General features: G+C 34.1%; 1 protein-coding gene across 16 annotated transcripts in view; it reads left to right on the top strand.

The window, feature by feature from the left end:
• The window catches only part of PUM2 (pumilio RNA binding family member 2), a 121,764-nt gene that overhangs the window by 20,330 nt on the left and 86,875 nt on the right, over positions 1-14,559 (top strand). For 12 of the 16 annotated variants that reach the window (XM_069582631.1, XM_069582627.1, XM_069582622.1 and 9 more), the window contains exons 2-3: positions 5,715-5,783; positions 13,064-13,172. In XM_069582631.1, coding sequence (XP_069438732.1) covers positions 5,733-5,783; positions 13,064-13,172 — 160 coding nt within the window. In that variant the 5' untranslated portion in view covers positions 5,715-5,732. Of the gene's footprint in view, positions 1-5,714; positions 5,784-6,696; positions 6,822-13,063; positions 13,173-14,559 lie in introns of all 16 variants that reach the window. The other 4 variants (XM_069582633.2, XM_069582629.1, XM_069582624.1 and 1 more) reach the window with 1 other exon arrangement.

Raw genomic sequence — 14,559 nt, 5'->3', positions numbered from 1 at the left:
ACTTCTGTTTTAAATCCATGTCATGATGGTGTGGCTAGAGATATTTATTATAGTTAGGTATTGGATGTGTGTGTAAATAGTTCATCTAACTATTATGTTATCAAACCCATAATGAAATTTTTGCCTTAAGTGGGGATATATATTTTGAAGAGATAAAGAGGAAAAAAATAGTCCTCTGTACTTACGCACGTACCTAGCATTTCTGGTGCTCTTCCTTCCTGATGATCTGAATTTCCATCTGATATCCTTTCCCTTTAGCTTAAGAAGTTTTAAAGGACTTTCTGAGGTGGAAATCTGTTTAGCAGTTTTTTTTCCTTTTTATCTATAAATGTCTTTTAGCCTTTATTCTTAAAGGATATTTTCACCAGAGAAAAATTCTAGGTTAGCATTTTTTCTTCTTTCAGCCCTCTAAAGTCTGATCCTTTTTATTCTGGTTCCCATTGCTTCTAGTGTGAAATCAGTGGTCATTCATCATTTTTCCCCATTTTGTAATTTTTTTCTCTGTCTGCCTTCAGGATTTTCTCTTTGTTCATTACTTTTCAGTGCATAGGGGCCAGGTTTTGTTTTTATTTTTCCTGTTTATTTTGCGTGGAGTTCATTGAACATCATGAATCTGTAAATTTTGCTTTCATCATATATGAGGGGATTTCTGGCCATTATTTCTTCAAATAATTTTTCCACTTCATTAATTGTTTCTCTTTCCTTTTTTCCCCCCTTCTTGTCAGATTGGAAATCACTATTGATGTGTTCAAATTCACTTTTTATTTTCAACTTACTATTAAGTTATCAACTATCAGTCCTAAAGGAAATCAACCCTGAATATTCACTGGAAGGACTGATGCTGAAGCTCTAGTTCTTTAGCCACCTGATATGAAGAACTGACTCACTGGAAAAGACCCTGATGCTGTGAACGGTTGAGGGCAGCAGGAGAAGGGGGTGACAGAAGATGAGATGGATAGCATGGTTGAATAGCATCACCAACTTAATGGACCTGAGTTTAAGCAAACTGTGGGAGATAGTGCAGGACAGGGAAGCCTGGTGTGCTGCAGTCTATGGGGTCACACAGAGTTGGACACAACTTAGCAACTGAACAACAGCAACTGTTAAGTGCATCCAGTGAAATTTTTAAAAGATATTTTTCAGTTTTAGAAGGTCCATTTGATTGTTTATAGTTTTGCTTTTTTCTTTATGCTGGAATTTATTTTCTCATTTATTAGTGTGTTTTTCCTTTCATCTTTGAGCACAGTTATAATAGTTATTTTAAGATCTTTGCTAATTCTAACCTCTAGGTCATCTTGGGGTTGGTCTTTTATTAGTTGACTTTTTCCTTAGTCAAGGTCACACATTCCTGTTTTTTTAGGTGTCTAGTGATTTTGGATTGTGTTTTAGTCTTTATGATTTTTTTTGTTCTCATGGAACTCAAACCCCAAATTTCCATAACTTCTGTGGACATCAGCAACAGACGTTTCTCCTTAGTCCTTTTATCCATAATTGGGCTGCTTGTGTGGGCAGCCCCACACAAATGCAGTCCAGGGATTGCTTAAACATCTGAGTTGAATTTATGCACAAAATTCAGTTCTAGACTATCCTCCAGTTTGTTATTTTCCATTGCCTTCAATTTGTTTTTATATTTTTTTCAGTTGTTGTTTATTTACTAAGTCGCGTCCAACTCTTGTGACCCCATGGAGTATAGCCTGCCAGGCTCCTCTGTGGGATTTCCCAGGCAAGAACACTGGAGTGGATTACCCTTTCCTTTTCCAGGAGATTTCTGACCCAGAGATTGAACCCACGTCTCCTGCATTGGCAAGTGGCTTCTTTACCACTGCTACCAGGAAAGCCCATTTGTCCAGAGTTAAAAGCAGGAGGGTTTGGCCTGATAGGAGCTACTCTTCCAATTACCAGAAACTGTGACTGACTCAAATTCGTTGAGGACAGTGACCATATTTTAATTCATTCTTTTCTCTATAAAATCTTGCACATTGAATATGCCCAGTAAAAGCTTATTAATGGAAGGATGAATAAAGTTATCACTTTCTAAGAACTGTTAATGAATCCAGCTCTTTTAGCACGTTGAGAAAAAAGGATGGCTTATTTGCTATCCATATATCTTCTATGTATCTTCTTTGATGTAATACCTGTTTAGATCTGCCCATTTTTTAATTGGGTTGTTTGTTCTCTTCTCTTAAAGAGTTTTAAGTATATCTTGGACACAAATCCTGTATCTGACATGATTTGCAGATATTTTCCTCCTATCTGTAGTTTGTTTTTTCTTTCTCTTTATCACTGTCTTTTGTAGAACTTTTTTTTTTATTGCTGACGTCAAGTTTTTAGACATAGCCTTTTCTGTTGTGGACTCTGCTTTTGATATTGATCTAAAAACTCACTACCAAATGCAGGATCACACAGCCTTGCTGTTTTCCTAGAAGTTTGATAATGTTAAGTGTTGCAGTTAGGTGTATGATCCATTTTGAGTTAATTTTTATATCATGGTGTGTGTTGAAGTTCATATTTTTGCATATGGGCATCCCGTTGTTCACATACCATTTGACGAAACAATTGAAGAATTAACTAATAGCTAACTTTTGAATGCTTACGTAACCAGACTTTTGTTTTATGTTACCTAATTAACTTTTCACAGCGTGCTTTGTGGAAGCTGCTGCTGCTATTTTTCCATGCAGAAATTGAGAAAAAATAATTAGGTTAGTTGTTTAGAGTTACAGAACTACTACCTGTCAGAACTATAATTTGAATCCAGTTCTCTCTCCTTTTAAGCCACATTAAGGAGAAGTTAAGGATTAAAATATGAGATTCATATGGTCAGAGTACAATTTAGAAAAATGGTAGCTTATAACATTTTGGAGATTAGATTGTAGGGTGGGAAGATAGAATATTGCAAGAGATGGTGGTGGTCTGACCAACCAGACAACTGAAAATTAGATTTAAATAAGGAGGTTGACTTTAGTGATTAGATATTGGTGTAAGAAAGGAAATAATTTATAAGTGCAGAATACAGAAGAGTAAGATTGGAATTTCCTATGGTACCTCCAGGGAATGGAAGAAAGGAAATACTTGGAAATGCTGAAGAGGAGAGTGATTTGGTTTATAAATACAAACTGGGAGTGAAGTCCTGTGCATATATCATTTAAGTATCAAAGCACTTAGAGTGGATGAGATTGCTTGGGCTAAAGAATAGAATTTTGAGGAACACTGACATTTTTGAGTTGAGTAGACAAATAGGAGTTTGTGAAGAAGCCTGAGAAGAAGTAACTAGACACATAAGAAAGTAAAAAGAATTCTAAGAGAATGCCTAACATGAGAACAGCCTTATCTTGTAAGGAGAGGAAGTGCACTGTAATATCAAATACTTTGGAATTATAAAGAGAGAGAACTGACTGGGAAAAATACTAAATAGGATTACATTGTAAGGCTCCAAAGTTGGAAGGCTGTGAATTTGTAGTGGCTTCAGTTTTGAATTGTTTTCTCCAGCGGTACTTAACATTAGGAGGCAAAGAGACTGACTTAAGAACACATTGTCACATGAATGGTAAAAAGCAGTTTAAACTGTTAGAAATGGAAAAAGAAAAATATGCTGTAGTTTTAGTTTGAGGAGAAGGGAGAAGAGTTATTGTTTTAAATTATGGTTGATTTACATTATTATTTTCAGGTGTACAGCATAGTGATTGATTATTTTTATAAATTATACTCCATTGAAAGTTATTACAAAATAATGACTGATTGCCTGTGCTGTATAGTATATCCTTGTTGCTTATCTATTTTATACATAGTAGTTTGTATCTCTTAATCTTTTACCCCTGATTTGCATCCCCCCCCTTTCCTTTGGTAACCAATAGTTTGTATCTGTGAGCTTGTTTCTGCTTTGCATATATATTCATTTGTATTATTTTTTAAATTTCACATATAAGTGATATCATGCAATACTTTCTGTGACTTATTTCACTAAGCATAATACTCTCAGGTTCATCTACATTGCTGCAAATGGCAGAATTTTGTTCTTTTTATGATTGAGTAATATTCCATTGTGTCTGAACACTACATGTTTTTAATCCATTTGTGTGTTGATAGGCATTTGGGTTGCTTCCATGTTTTGGCTGTTGTAAATAGTGCTTCTGTGAACATTGGGATACCTGTATCTTTTCAAATTAGTATTTTCTAGTTAGATACCCAGGAGTGGAATTGCTGGATCATATGGTGGTTCTATTTTTAGTGTTTTGAGGAACCAACATACTGTTTTCCCTAGTGGCAGCTGTACCAGTTTACGTTTCCACCAACAGTGTACAAAGCTTCCCTTTTCTCCATATCCTCTCCAACATTTGTTATTTGTAGATTTTTTGATGACAGCCATTCTGATAATTGTGAGGTGATATCTCATTTTGATTTGCATTTTTCTAATAATTGGTGGTATTGAGAATCTCTTCATGTGCCTGTTAACCATCTGTATTTCTTCTTTGGAAAAATGTCTGTTCAGGTCTCCTGCCCATTATTTGATTTGAGGTGTAGGTTTCTTTTTTTTTTTTGCAGGGGGTGAGTTTTGGTGTTTTTTTATGTGTGGTTTATGAGCTGTTTGTTTTGGATATTAACCCCTTGTTAGTCATATTATTTGCAAATATTTTTCTCCCATTCTGTTGGTTGTCTTTTCAGTTTGTCGATTTTCCTGTACAAAAAGCTTTAAATTAGATCCCATTTGTTTATTTCTGCTTTTATTTTGTCTTAGGAGACAGATCGAAAAAATACTGCTGTGATTTATGTCAGAGTGTTCTGCCAATGTTCTCTTCCAAGAGTTTTATGGTTTCAAGTCTTACATTTAGGTCTTTAATCCATTTTTAGCTCATTTTTTATGTGATGTGAGATAATATTCTAACCTCATTGTTTCATGTGTAACTAACTGTCCAGTTTTCCCAGCTTGTTAAAGAGACTGTCTTCTTTCTATTGTGTACTCTTGCCTCCTTTGTTGAAGATTAATTGGCTATAAGTGCATTAATTTATTTCTGGGCTCTTTATTCTGTTCCATTCATCTCTGTTTTTATTTTTGTGCCATTTCCATGCTGTTTTGCTAATTGTAGGGAAAGGAATTGTTTTTAAGGGAACTTTTGAATATTAAAAAACATCAAAGCTGATTAATTTTTTATCATTGGTATAAGATCTATAAATAATAAAATTCTGAGAAATTTTGAAAACTGATAAAAGCAGTACAAAGTAATAATTTTTTAATAGGAACTACAACATTTTTTAAAAAAGAAGATAACTGTTGGGACTTCCCTGATGGTGCAGGGAAGATTCTGGGCTGGTTAAGACTCTGCTTCCACTGCAGGGGCTCAGGGTTCAATCCCTGATCTGGAAACTAAGATCCCACATGCCTCATGGCACAGCCACACACAAAAAAGATAACTGTATTGTAGTACTTGAGCTCACTTTTTCTGTTCTTTACTTCCCATGTATTCCTTTGCTTAAGAAACTAGTAGCGATTTCTTTTGGCACCCAGAATAATCCAAGAACCCTTGAACCTCCTGGTTTTCCCACAGATTTTAGTGTTGATTGCTATGGTGCTCTATTTAGGAAAACCTGTCTTTATAGAGAAGCGTATTCTTGTCCATCTCAGCTCATCCTGTAACATCAGTAATAGCAGAATATAATATAAAAATAGTTGATGCAGTCTAAGATTTTTTTTTTCTAATTTTGTTTTTGTTATTCAACAGGTTTGATCTGTGGATGAAATGAATCATGATTTTCAAGCTCTTGCATTAGAATCTCGGGGAATGGGAGAGGTAAATATTTATGAATACTAAGGATGTGTATCTTACTTTGAGTCTTTGAGCCATTGAAACTTGTTTATTAACTGTAAATCTTTTGAAAATAGTGGCGATATCTTCCAAATGATGTGGGCTTTTAAAATCTATAGTTGTGGAAATCTCAGCCTTTTTTTTTTTAACTTTTAGCAGTAATGTTAGTGGGATTATTGTGTCTAGTTGATTTGATTGACCTGGTTAGATAATGTCATATTTTAGTAATGGACCGTAATAACTTTGATCAGAAAAGAGCTCTCCTTGATCTTTGTCCTGCTGTTTTATATATGTATGCTATGTTTGCTTTAGTCACACTTAATTGTTCACTATTCTCTCACAAAAATTTCTCCTTGTTCATTGTTTGCTTAATAAACTTCTAATCCTCTGCAGGACTCTACTGAAAAAAGGCTCTTTATCTGTTTGCTGTTTGCAGTAAAATTAATTACTTCATCTGACTTCTCATGGATCTTTATACATACTTTTATTATAATACTGGTTACAGTTTATTCATTTTATATTAGTCTTCTCTGTAGATTGTTAGCTTTGAATGACTAGCACACAGTGAGCACTCCTAATACTTTGGATTTTATCAGTCCTGTTTTATGATTTCCATTGGGGCATCCCATTTAACCTCATCATTACATAATTTAAGGCGTCAAAAATACTTAGTTTTCCATATACCTAAATGAATATTTAGAAAACTTTAATTGATTATGAAAACTCTTGTCACATTTTTGATTTGTCATGTTCTGTAGTACTAACGTAGTGTGGACTTTAATAATAGAAAATAACCATGAACAGACCTAAGATGTGTAATTAACTGCTTGCTCCTGGAGATTATTTTACTTTGGTAGACCTTCATGAGACTCACTCCATCCAATGCTGTGCTCTTCAGATGCAGAAAAAGAGTCCAGTCACTCCTCTGGGCCACAAGAGGGCACCCTGCAGCTAGCTAACCCTCCCCTTCTTCAGAACAGCGTTTTCCAAAGAGTTTGTCATTTTCAGAGGACTGATTTAAGGGTGAGTTAAGGTGCTTAAGCATAAGTATTGCCAAAGTAAACTTGTTAGTCCAGTGCTTAAGGTAAAACTCTGGGCCCTAAGAAAATCTGAGAGAGGAAATAATTTTTTAGTTAAAAATAGACCTTGTAGCCTCACTGCAGTGCAGTGGCTACTTAGGCCTTGTTTACACTCTGAGTGAACAGAAAGAAACAGTTCAAAGGGCTTTTGTTTTTTTCCTTGTTACTTGTTTTCTTTGGTCTTCAGAAAGTAGGATAACATATCTTAAAAGCAAGTTTGAACAGTGTTTCAGCCTAGTCTGTAATAGACTTGAACTTTTTTTTTTAATACCAAATGTAGTCACACCCTTACCTTAATTCTGTTTAGACCCCACAACACTTTACTTTCCAGATTACATTGAGTATGTATTTACAACTTGACTGTTTTCCTCCTTTTCTAAATAGTAGTTGATAAACCCAAAGACATCCTTGCAGTTTTAAAAAGGGTGTCATGATCAGAAGTAGTACAGAGAGTTCAGTTGTTTGGGGGGTAAGTGGAGGGGTATTTGAGGTTTCTGGGAAAAAGAGGCTGGGTTTTTAAATGACCTAAAGCTTAAATCCAGGCTTTTCTTAGTGGAGATGTCAGATATACAGAGTAAAAGTGGTTAGGGTTAGGCTGTCTGATTTTTTGGCAGGTAGTTAGAAGGTCATGCTTCTGTGCCCATCTAGTAAAAATGTATTTTTTTTAATAAGCTGTTATTCACTAATTAAGTTTTTTTCTTAACAGTTTACCAGCTAATTCTGTTACTCTAAGAGATAGTGAGAAACCTTTTGAGGTTTCTGTCTCTGGGTTCCCTCTCCCACAAGCCTCTCTATCTTTCCTCATCTCACAGGCAGCAGGGAACCTTCTGGGATTTCCTTCTTTGCCTGTCTCTCTCTCACCAGTCTTCTCCTTTCCTGACAGGTGAGGCTTGTTGTTTTATCCCAGAATTTATTCGTTTTAATAAACTAAAAGCAGGCTTGAGTTTTTTAGAATTGCTTATTTATTTTTTCAATGCAATGTCTTAAGTTGTAAATCTAATGTACAAAGCACTGCATTGCACATAGGGTTATTTCCAAATGTATTGGGTTATGTAGATCATGATAGCTTTTACTGACTCATCATCAGAAGGACAGTTTCTTCTGGTTGTTTATCCAAAATAGGAATAGATTTGTAATCATCCATTCATAAACTCATCCTTTCCAATTTTTTCCATAGCACATTTCTGCCAGAAGGCCCAATTTGTATTATGTCACATGGCTTAAAAAGAGCAAAGCTAACCCATAGGAGGTTGAACTCATTTTCATTAGTATGTTGTTTTAAAACTATACTGCTGCTGCTACTGCTAAGTCACTTCAGTTGTGTCTGACTCTGTGCGACCTCATAGACGGCAGCCCACCAGGCTCCCCGTCCCTGGGATTCTCCAGGCGAGAACACTGGAGTGGGGTGCCATTTGCTTCTGCAGCGCAGGAAGGTGAAAAGTGAAAGTGAGACACATACCTACGTATTTTTATATATAAAAGTTAACAGGAATTCAGTGTGTGGGTGCGTATATATACATACACTTTTAAATAAGAAAAAGAGGCTCCTGCCTGAAATTCTTTAGGGAACCCAAAATTTAACTTTAAATCATTGAGTTAATGTGTTTTTGTGGAGTATTTCATAACTTAGTATGGCAAAACTTCTTTCTTTCCTGACACAGTAATATTTAAAGAAAACATTAAAGAAAATTTGTGTAGTAATAAGATCCCAGGTAGTATGGTGAAGTGGAAAACATAGCGGAGAGAAAATGAAGGAGACTGCTGTTTTCTCTCAGGTCTATCACTAGTGCTATATGACCTTGAAAAAGATTGACTCTTTGAAGGTAATAATAAATATAGTATTTGTATGAGTCACATATATCTCTCAAATGCTCTGATCTGAGATGTTAGGGATAACTGGAGTGGAAACCAGCTGATTATAGTTATGTCTGTAAATTCCTATCTTAGCCATTCTGTCTTAAACTTTATCCACTCTAATGAATACCTACATTATATGCTCTGAATATCATCATAATATCTTAAGCTTTTATTTTTTTTCATTATGGTTATTGTGGCCTAATAACTGGATATTTTTAGAAATACTGATAAATTAGACTATTATTGGAAAGAAACATCTTCTGTGGTAGTTAAGTTTAAAGAATATGGGCTTTGTAATTAAGCAGTTATGGATGGATTCAACTCCTAATGCTGCCCAACTAGCTATACATGTGTGTAATATTATATGTAATTCTGGACAGTTTACTTAACCTCTGATTCTGTGTCCTTATGCAAAATATAACTATTAGGCAACTGTTTTTTATAAATGTAGTTTCATGGTCCCCCTAGGATACTCAAACTAAAAGAAGGCAAACAGCTATAGACAAGATATTTGTGATGAATGTTATTATAATCATTTAAAATAATCAGCCAGTTAAATGTTACTGGACAGCATGTTATTCATGTTTGGTAATATTAAGATTCATACTTATGGTCGTGAAGATATTTACTACTTATTTTGGCATATGCTCAATGCTGTTCTAAATAGTTTATTAATGTTCTTGTATTCTAACCTCATAGAAACTCTAAAACAGTAGCTTTATTATTATCCTTACTTTTCAGATGAAGAAACTGAGGCTGAGTTAATTATCTGGCCCAATACAATGTAATAATGCTTGAACAACAGGTTGAACTCTTGAGTGCCTTGACTGTTTACAGTACTGCTTCCCATTGGAAGTGATGACATCTAGTAATAATTGCTGTGATATTAAAGGGTATTGAGAATGTAAAAGATTTGAGAGTACTGTGATTTGAAAACATTAAGTATCGTATCTTTTATTAACAGAGAGGACTAAAGTCTGGAAAAGCACCATTCTGCAGTTCTAGAGAACTCCCTTGTGGCTTTTGTTTTCTACATGCCTAATTGTTAGCATCTGTACCTTTTATTAACTTCCATTGTAAATAGAGTCACCTTATATCCTGATTTGTTCAGACAGTCCAGATACGTGTTTTCATGGCATAATTGTTATTAGTACTCTCTTTCTCAAACTGCCCCAGTTTGAATGTTATATGAACACTATAATGTAGACATAGAGCCTTCAAGTTCTCTTAATTCTCAGAATTATATTAATTTTTTTGGTTTGGTGATTTTACCTGACAATTTATATTAGAAAAATCTAAAGTGTAAGTTTAACTCATAAATTCTAGCAAGAATTTTATTTATTACTTATTTTGAAGTAGTATAGTAGTTTACTAGACTGTTGACTGATTTCTTTGGAGATGAAAAGAGCAAGGCATAAGTGCTTCTTTAAAGAAAGAACTAATGAAATGGTGGATAGTGGGGATTTGAATCTGTATGTCCACCTAATCATTTCTGAGTTGGAAGGACAGGGGAGTATCTTCTTAACAAGAAATACCAAGTTGTTTGACTTTGGTTTAGAGCTTTTGAGAATTAGGGAAGTAATATGAAGCAGTATTGGATAATGTATTTTACAGATCTTCAAGATCTCAGCATTTTCTGTAATGTGCTTTCCCATTTCTGCTACAGTAAAAGAGTCTCCAGGGGCAAAACACTATTTTTGTTGCTATTCCAACCACTGTACCCCTTAATTTTTTTCTTTTTTTTTTAAGCTGTTCTCGTTATTGCCTTCCCCTATATTTAGTGCATTTTAACTTAATTCTTGGCTAGTAGTTTCTCTAAAAATATTTGAAATCAGTGTCTGCATTGTCACAGTTGTCTCTGGAACAGTGATAAAGGCCTTTGTTAGGAGAAGTGTTAATTTTATTAACTACTAAATTGTTTGTCCATGATAATTTATAAATGCTTGCAAAATGAAGAGATAGTCATAGCACAGTGGTTGGCAGAAAGTAGGCACACTGAATAAGTCCTTGGCGTAGACTCCCCTCTAGGTTTTATAGTTTGGGTGTCAAAGCAGTGATCTGTGAACTATCAACAGCACTACATGGAATCTTACCCCAAAAGACTGGAATAGTCTCCTCAAAAAATTCTTATTTCTACTACCTCACAAGATCAGATTAGTTTGTTTCAGCCGCTTCTATGTTTAATAAATGCGTCTAATTAACTTATTATGACTTCATTTTTGATTGTTATCCTTATTTTATTAAAACACTTTATGAAATATAGGATAAAAGTCTTATTCTTTCAGGAATCATTTTCTTCTGCCTGAAATGGCTTATTTATACAGTACTTTAAAGGGATTAACTTGGGTTTCACTGTGAATAAATTGTTCAGTAATTTAAGTATATCAAGAGCAGTGTTTTAGTATTATATTATCATTTTAACATTTTGTTTGAATATTTGCATGAAACTTTATAGTGAGATTTTTTAAAAAATCAGAACAACCAAGGTTATATTTTACTGGAATCTTTGTTAGTATAGATTATTGTTTAAAATGCCTATACCTTAGGGAATTCCCTGGTGGTCCACTGTGTAGGGCTCTTACCTGACCTCGGTAGGGTTCAATCCCTGGTCAGGGAACTGGGATTGTAGTATCCCACAAGCCACGTAGTTGTGGCCAAAATACATCAAGAAAATTTCTTTAAAATAATAATAGAAATAAAATGTCTGTACTTTAAATACAAATCATTTGCAGCTCAGGAAGACCTTAACGTGCAAACGTTTTTTTCTTTTTTTTTTAAATAGAGAACTTAGTTAAAGTTTAAAATTAACAGTATTTAGTTTAGCAAAAGATCCATAGATTAGGCATACACCCAAATTGAATCCACCCTGCTCCCCGCAAAAGCTGCTTTTCCTGTTTTTGTGTTTGTTTTGGTCGGTAGTACTATCATTTACCTTGTTATTGTAAAGTTTTATTCTTTTTAATCAGCCTCTTATTTTTGTTTGTATCCTATTGACTGTCCTGAATGTCTCTGAAATCCATTTTCTCAGTGTTTTCTGTCAGTGCCCTGTTTCAGTTCTTGTCGTCTTGACTCTGTTGTAATTCTCCTGAGTGATTTCCTTGCCTCTGGAAGGAATATCTAGAGTATCCATTATTCTTAGAACTTTGAGGTTCCTCATAATCGCCTAGATAGCTTTCACAGCATCAGCTCCCACATCTGTTCGTCCATCTCACACCCTGTTCTACAAACTATGCGTTTTCTCAAGTTGTGCCTTTGTTCATCACTTCTTATGTCCTCCCCACCTTCCATTCACACTTTAAACCCCTGACACACACACACAGTCTTCTCTCTTAAGACCCCATATCAGTTTCACTAAGTTCGTTTTATTATGGGTGTTATATATTTGTGAGCTCTGTGAAGATAAGGTCACCATGCCCTTATGGAGGCAAATACAGGTAATTTAGTATTTTAAGTGTAGCAATAGAAGTATATACAAGCTTAATTATGAGGATCTAATAATTATGGGCTGAGAGGGATGAGTGTTTTACAGATGCTTACTTAAATGTCACATGCATGGTTTAGAAAACCAGTCTGTTCTTTTCAAACAAACATATCCTCAGTCTGGTTCTTCTGAGTGTCAGGAAGGGTAGACAGGAGAGACCTGGATGAACACAATAAAGTCTCATTAGGAATTGACCAAATGTACATTTTTATTAATCATCAAATGATTATACCAACACAATTTTTATATTCTTGTGTGTGTTACAACATAGGATTGGACACAGGGCTTTGAGATTATCTCAAAAAGTATTTAAAGGTCTTCTTAATGTATTTCTTCCACCATCCTGCTTCCTGCTATAGGATCAGTAGATTGCTACTGTTGAGAATATACGAAGAATTGTGAAGTTCACCTCCATTGAATTGTTAAGTAAGAAGAAGAATTGTCTGTCATTGAAGCTGTAGGATAGGAGATATTCCAAGGGCAGTACTTGGAAGTAAAGAGAAAACTTTAATCATTTGTATAAATATTTTTATTGTATTATCTGTTTTAAGAAATTTAGTAAGTCTTTTGAAAGAATTCATTAAAAATACCACATGACAGTAAAACCACTTGAAAAATGCAGAAGTATGAAGTTGACTTTTCAGGTCTAGAGTTATTAGAACCAGTATCTAAGCATAAATGGGGAGTTATTATTAACTAGACAAATTAGGAAACAGGGCACTCTTGAATTTTCGTTAGCATTGAAAACTAACTTGTACCTATTGATGGTAAGTTTGCTTTCTGCTGTGTTTTCACTTTTTGTAATTAGGATGAAATTTAAATGTAATAATTTTTTTCCTTCCAAATAGCTTTTGCCTACCAAAAAATTTTGGGAACCTGATGATTCAACAAAAGATGGACAAAAAGGCATATTTCTTGGGGATGATGAATGGAGAGAGACTGCATGGGGAACTTCTCGTAAGTTATTGGTGTATGTGTGAGAGTTCTGGATTTGTTGAATACTTGAATTTTTTTTAAACCCTACTGCCCCCAAACAATATGTGGAGAAACTTTGTGGTATATTTGAGGATTTCATGTGTCCTCGTAATACACATTTTCTTATGTAAAGTAAGCCATACTTAATGGTCCACTTATTGATTAGAAATGTTTGTCACAGTAAGATTTTATTAAGTTTTATTTGGGGTTAAACTCTGATTATAAAATTCTGAATTTCCATTAAAATACAGGACACAATTTAACCGTAGGAATTTTTAAGCTTGAATTGTATCAGTGGATAGTGACCTAATAACTGCAGCTCAGACTGGCTTTATTAAATATTAGCCACACCCATAAAGAAAATAAACCCCCATAGTAAGATAGAATTCCCAGAAAGGGAGCAGACTTTGAATGTTTTTGATATCCATAGGTAACAAAGACTGAGGTCCAAGAAATTCTTAAGGGAAAAGGAAAACTGGAATGTAAGGAGTATAACTCATGGGGGTGACAGTATTTATTGGTAAATTACAGAGCATACTTATATTCTTAAAATACTACTGATTATATTTTTAAATGTTTCTCAGTAAGATTTGAGATGTACATGTGAAACTTTCAACATGTATTTAACAAATAAGTTTCCGCTTTATAACTAAAAGCAGCTTACTAAAAGTACACAAGATGATCAAAGTAATAAGTTTCTGGAATTAACTTTCTATTTTGAGTATAAATTGCCAGGTACTTTTTTTTCTCTTTAAATCATTAAGATTTTTAAGTTCTTTACGGTTTTAAATTTTGTTCTTAAAGGTAATTGTTAAAAAGGAGAAGCTGAAAATTTTTAGTACTATTTATAATCAAAATGGAAACAGATTGAAAACTTTGCTAAATACTAAATTAGACTAAACTATTGGAAATTTTATTTGCGTTCAACCAATATGTAATATAATGTGCCAGATTTGGAGAATACAAAGATAAATGAGATATGTGATCCCTGACTTCAAGGAATTTTTTTTCTAGATTTGTATTAACCTGTATAGATTGAACTTATATAATTTAAGTTATTCAGTTATTTGGGCCAGGATACATTTTCTACACAAAAGACACTTTCTTTGCTAAAACAACATGCTTGAAAATTTGGTTCATAAGCATGTTTTGATTTTTGTTTTGAAAGGTAAATGGTTAATTGCTTTATTTATCAGAACCAAGTATTTTTAAAAGCATTCCAAAGCAAAACTTCTTGAGCACAACATGGTAATGAGAGATACTTTCAAGATGAATGTTAGGGAGATATTTCTGGTATGTTGTATTTGGAAGACAACTGGTACCAAAAGTAAAACATTTAAGCAACTATTTATATATTCCTGATATATCT

The sequence above is a fragment of the Ovis canadensis genome, chromosome 3, assembly GCF_042477335.2.
Source record: "Ovis canadensis isolate MfBH-ARS-UI-01 breed Bighorn chromosome 3, ARS-UI_OviCan_v2, whole genome shotgun sequence".
Classification (NCBI taxonomy): Eukaryota; Metazoa; Chordata; class Mammalia; order Artiodactyla; family Bovidae; genus Ovis; species Ovis canadensis.
This window is presented reverse-complemented; position numbering and strand designations above follow the sequence as displayed.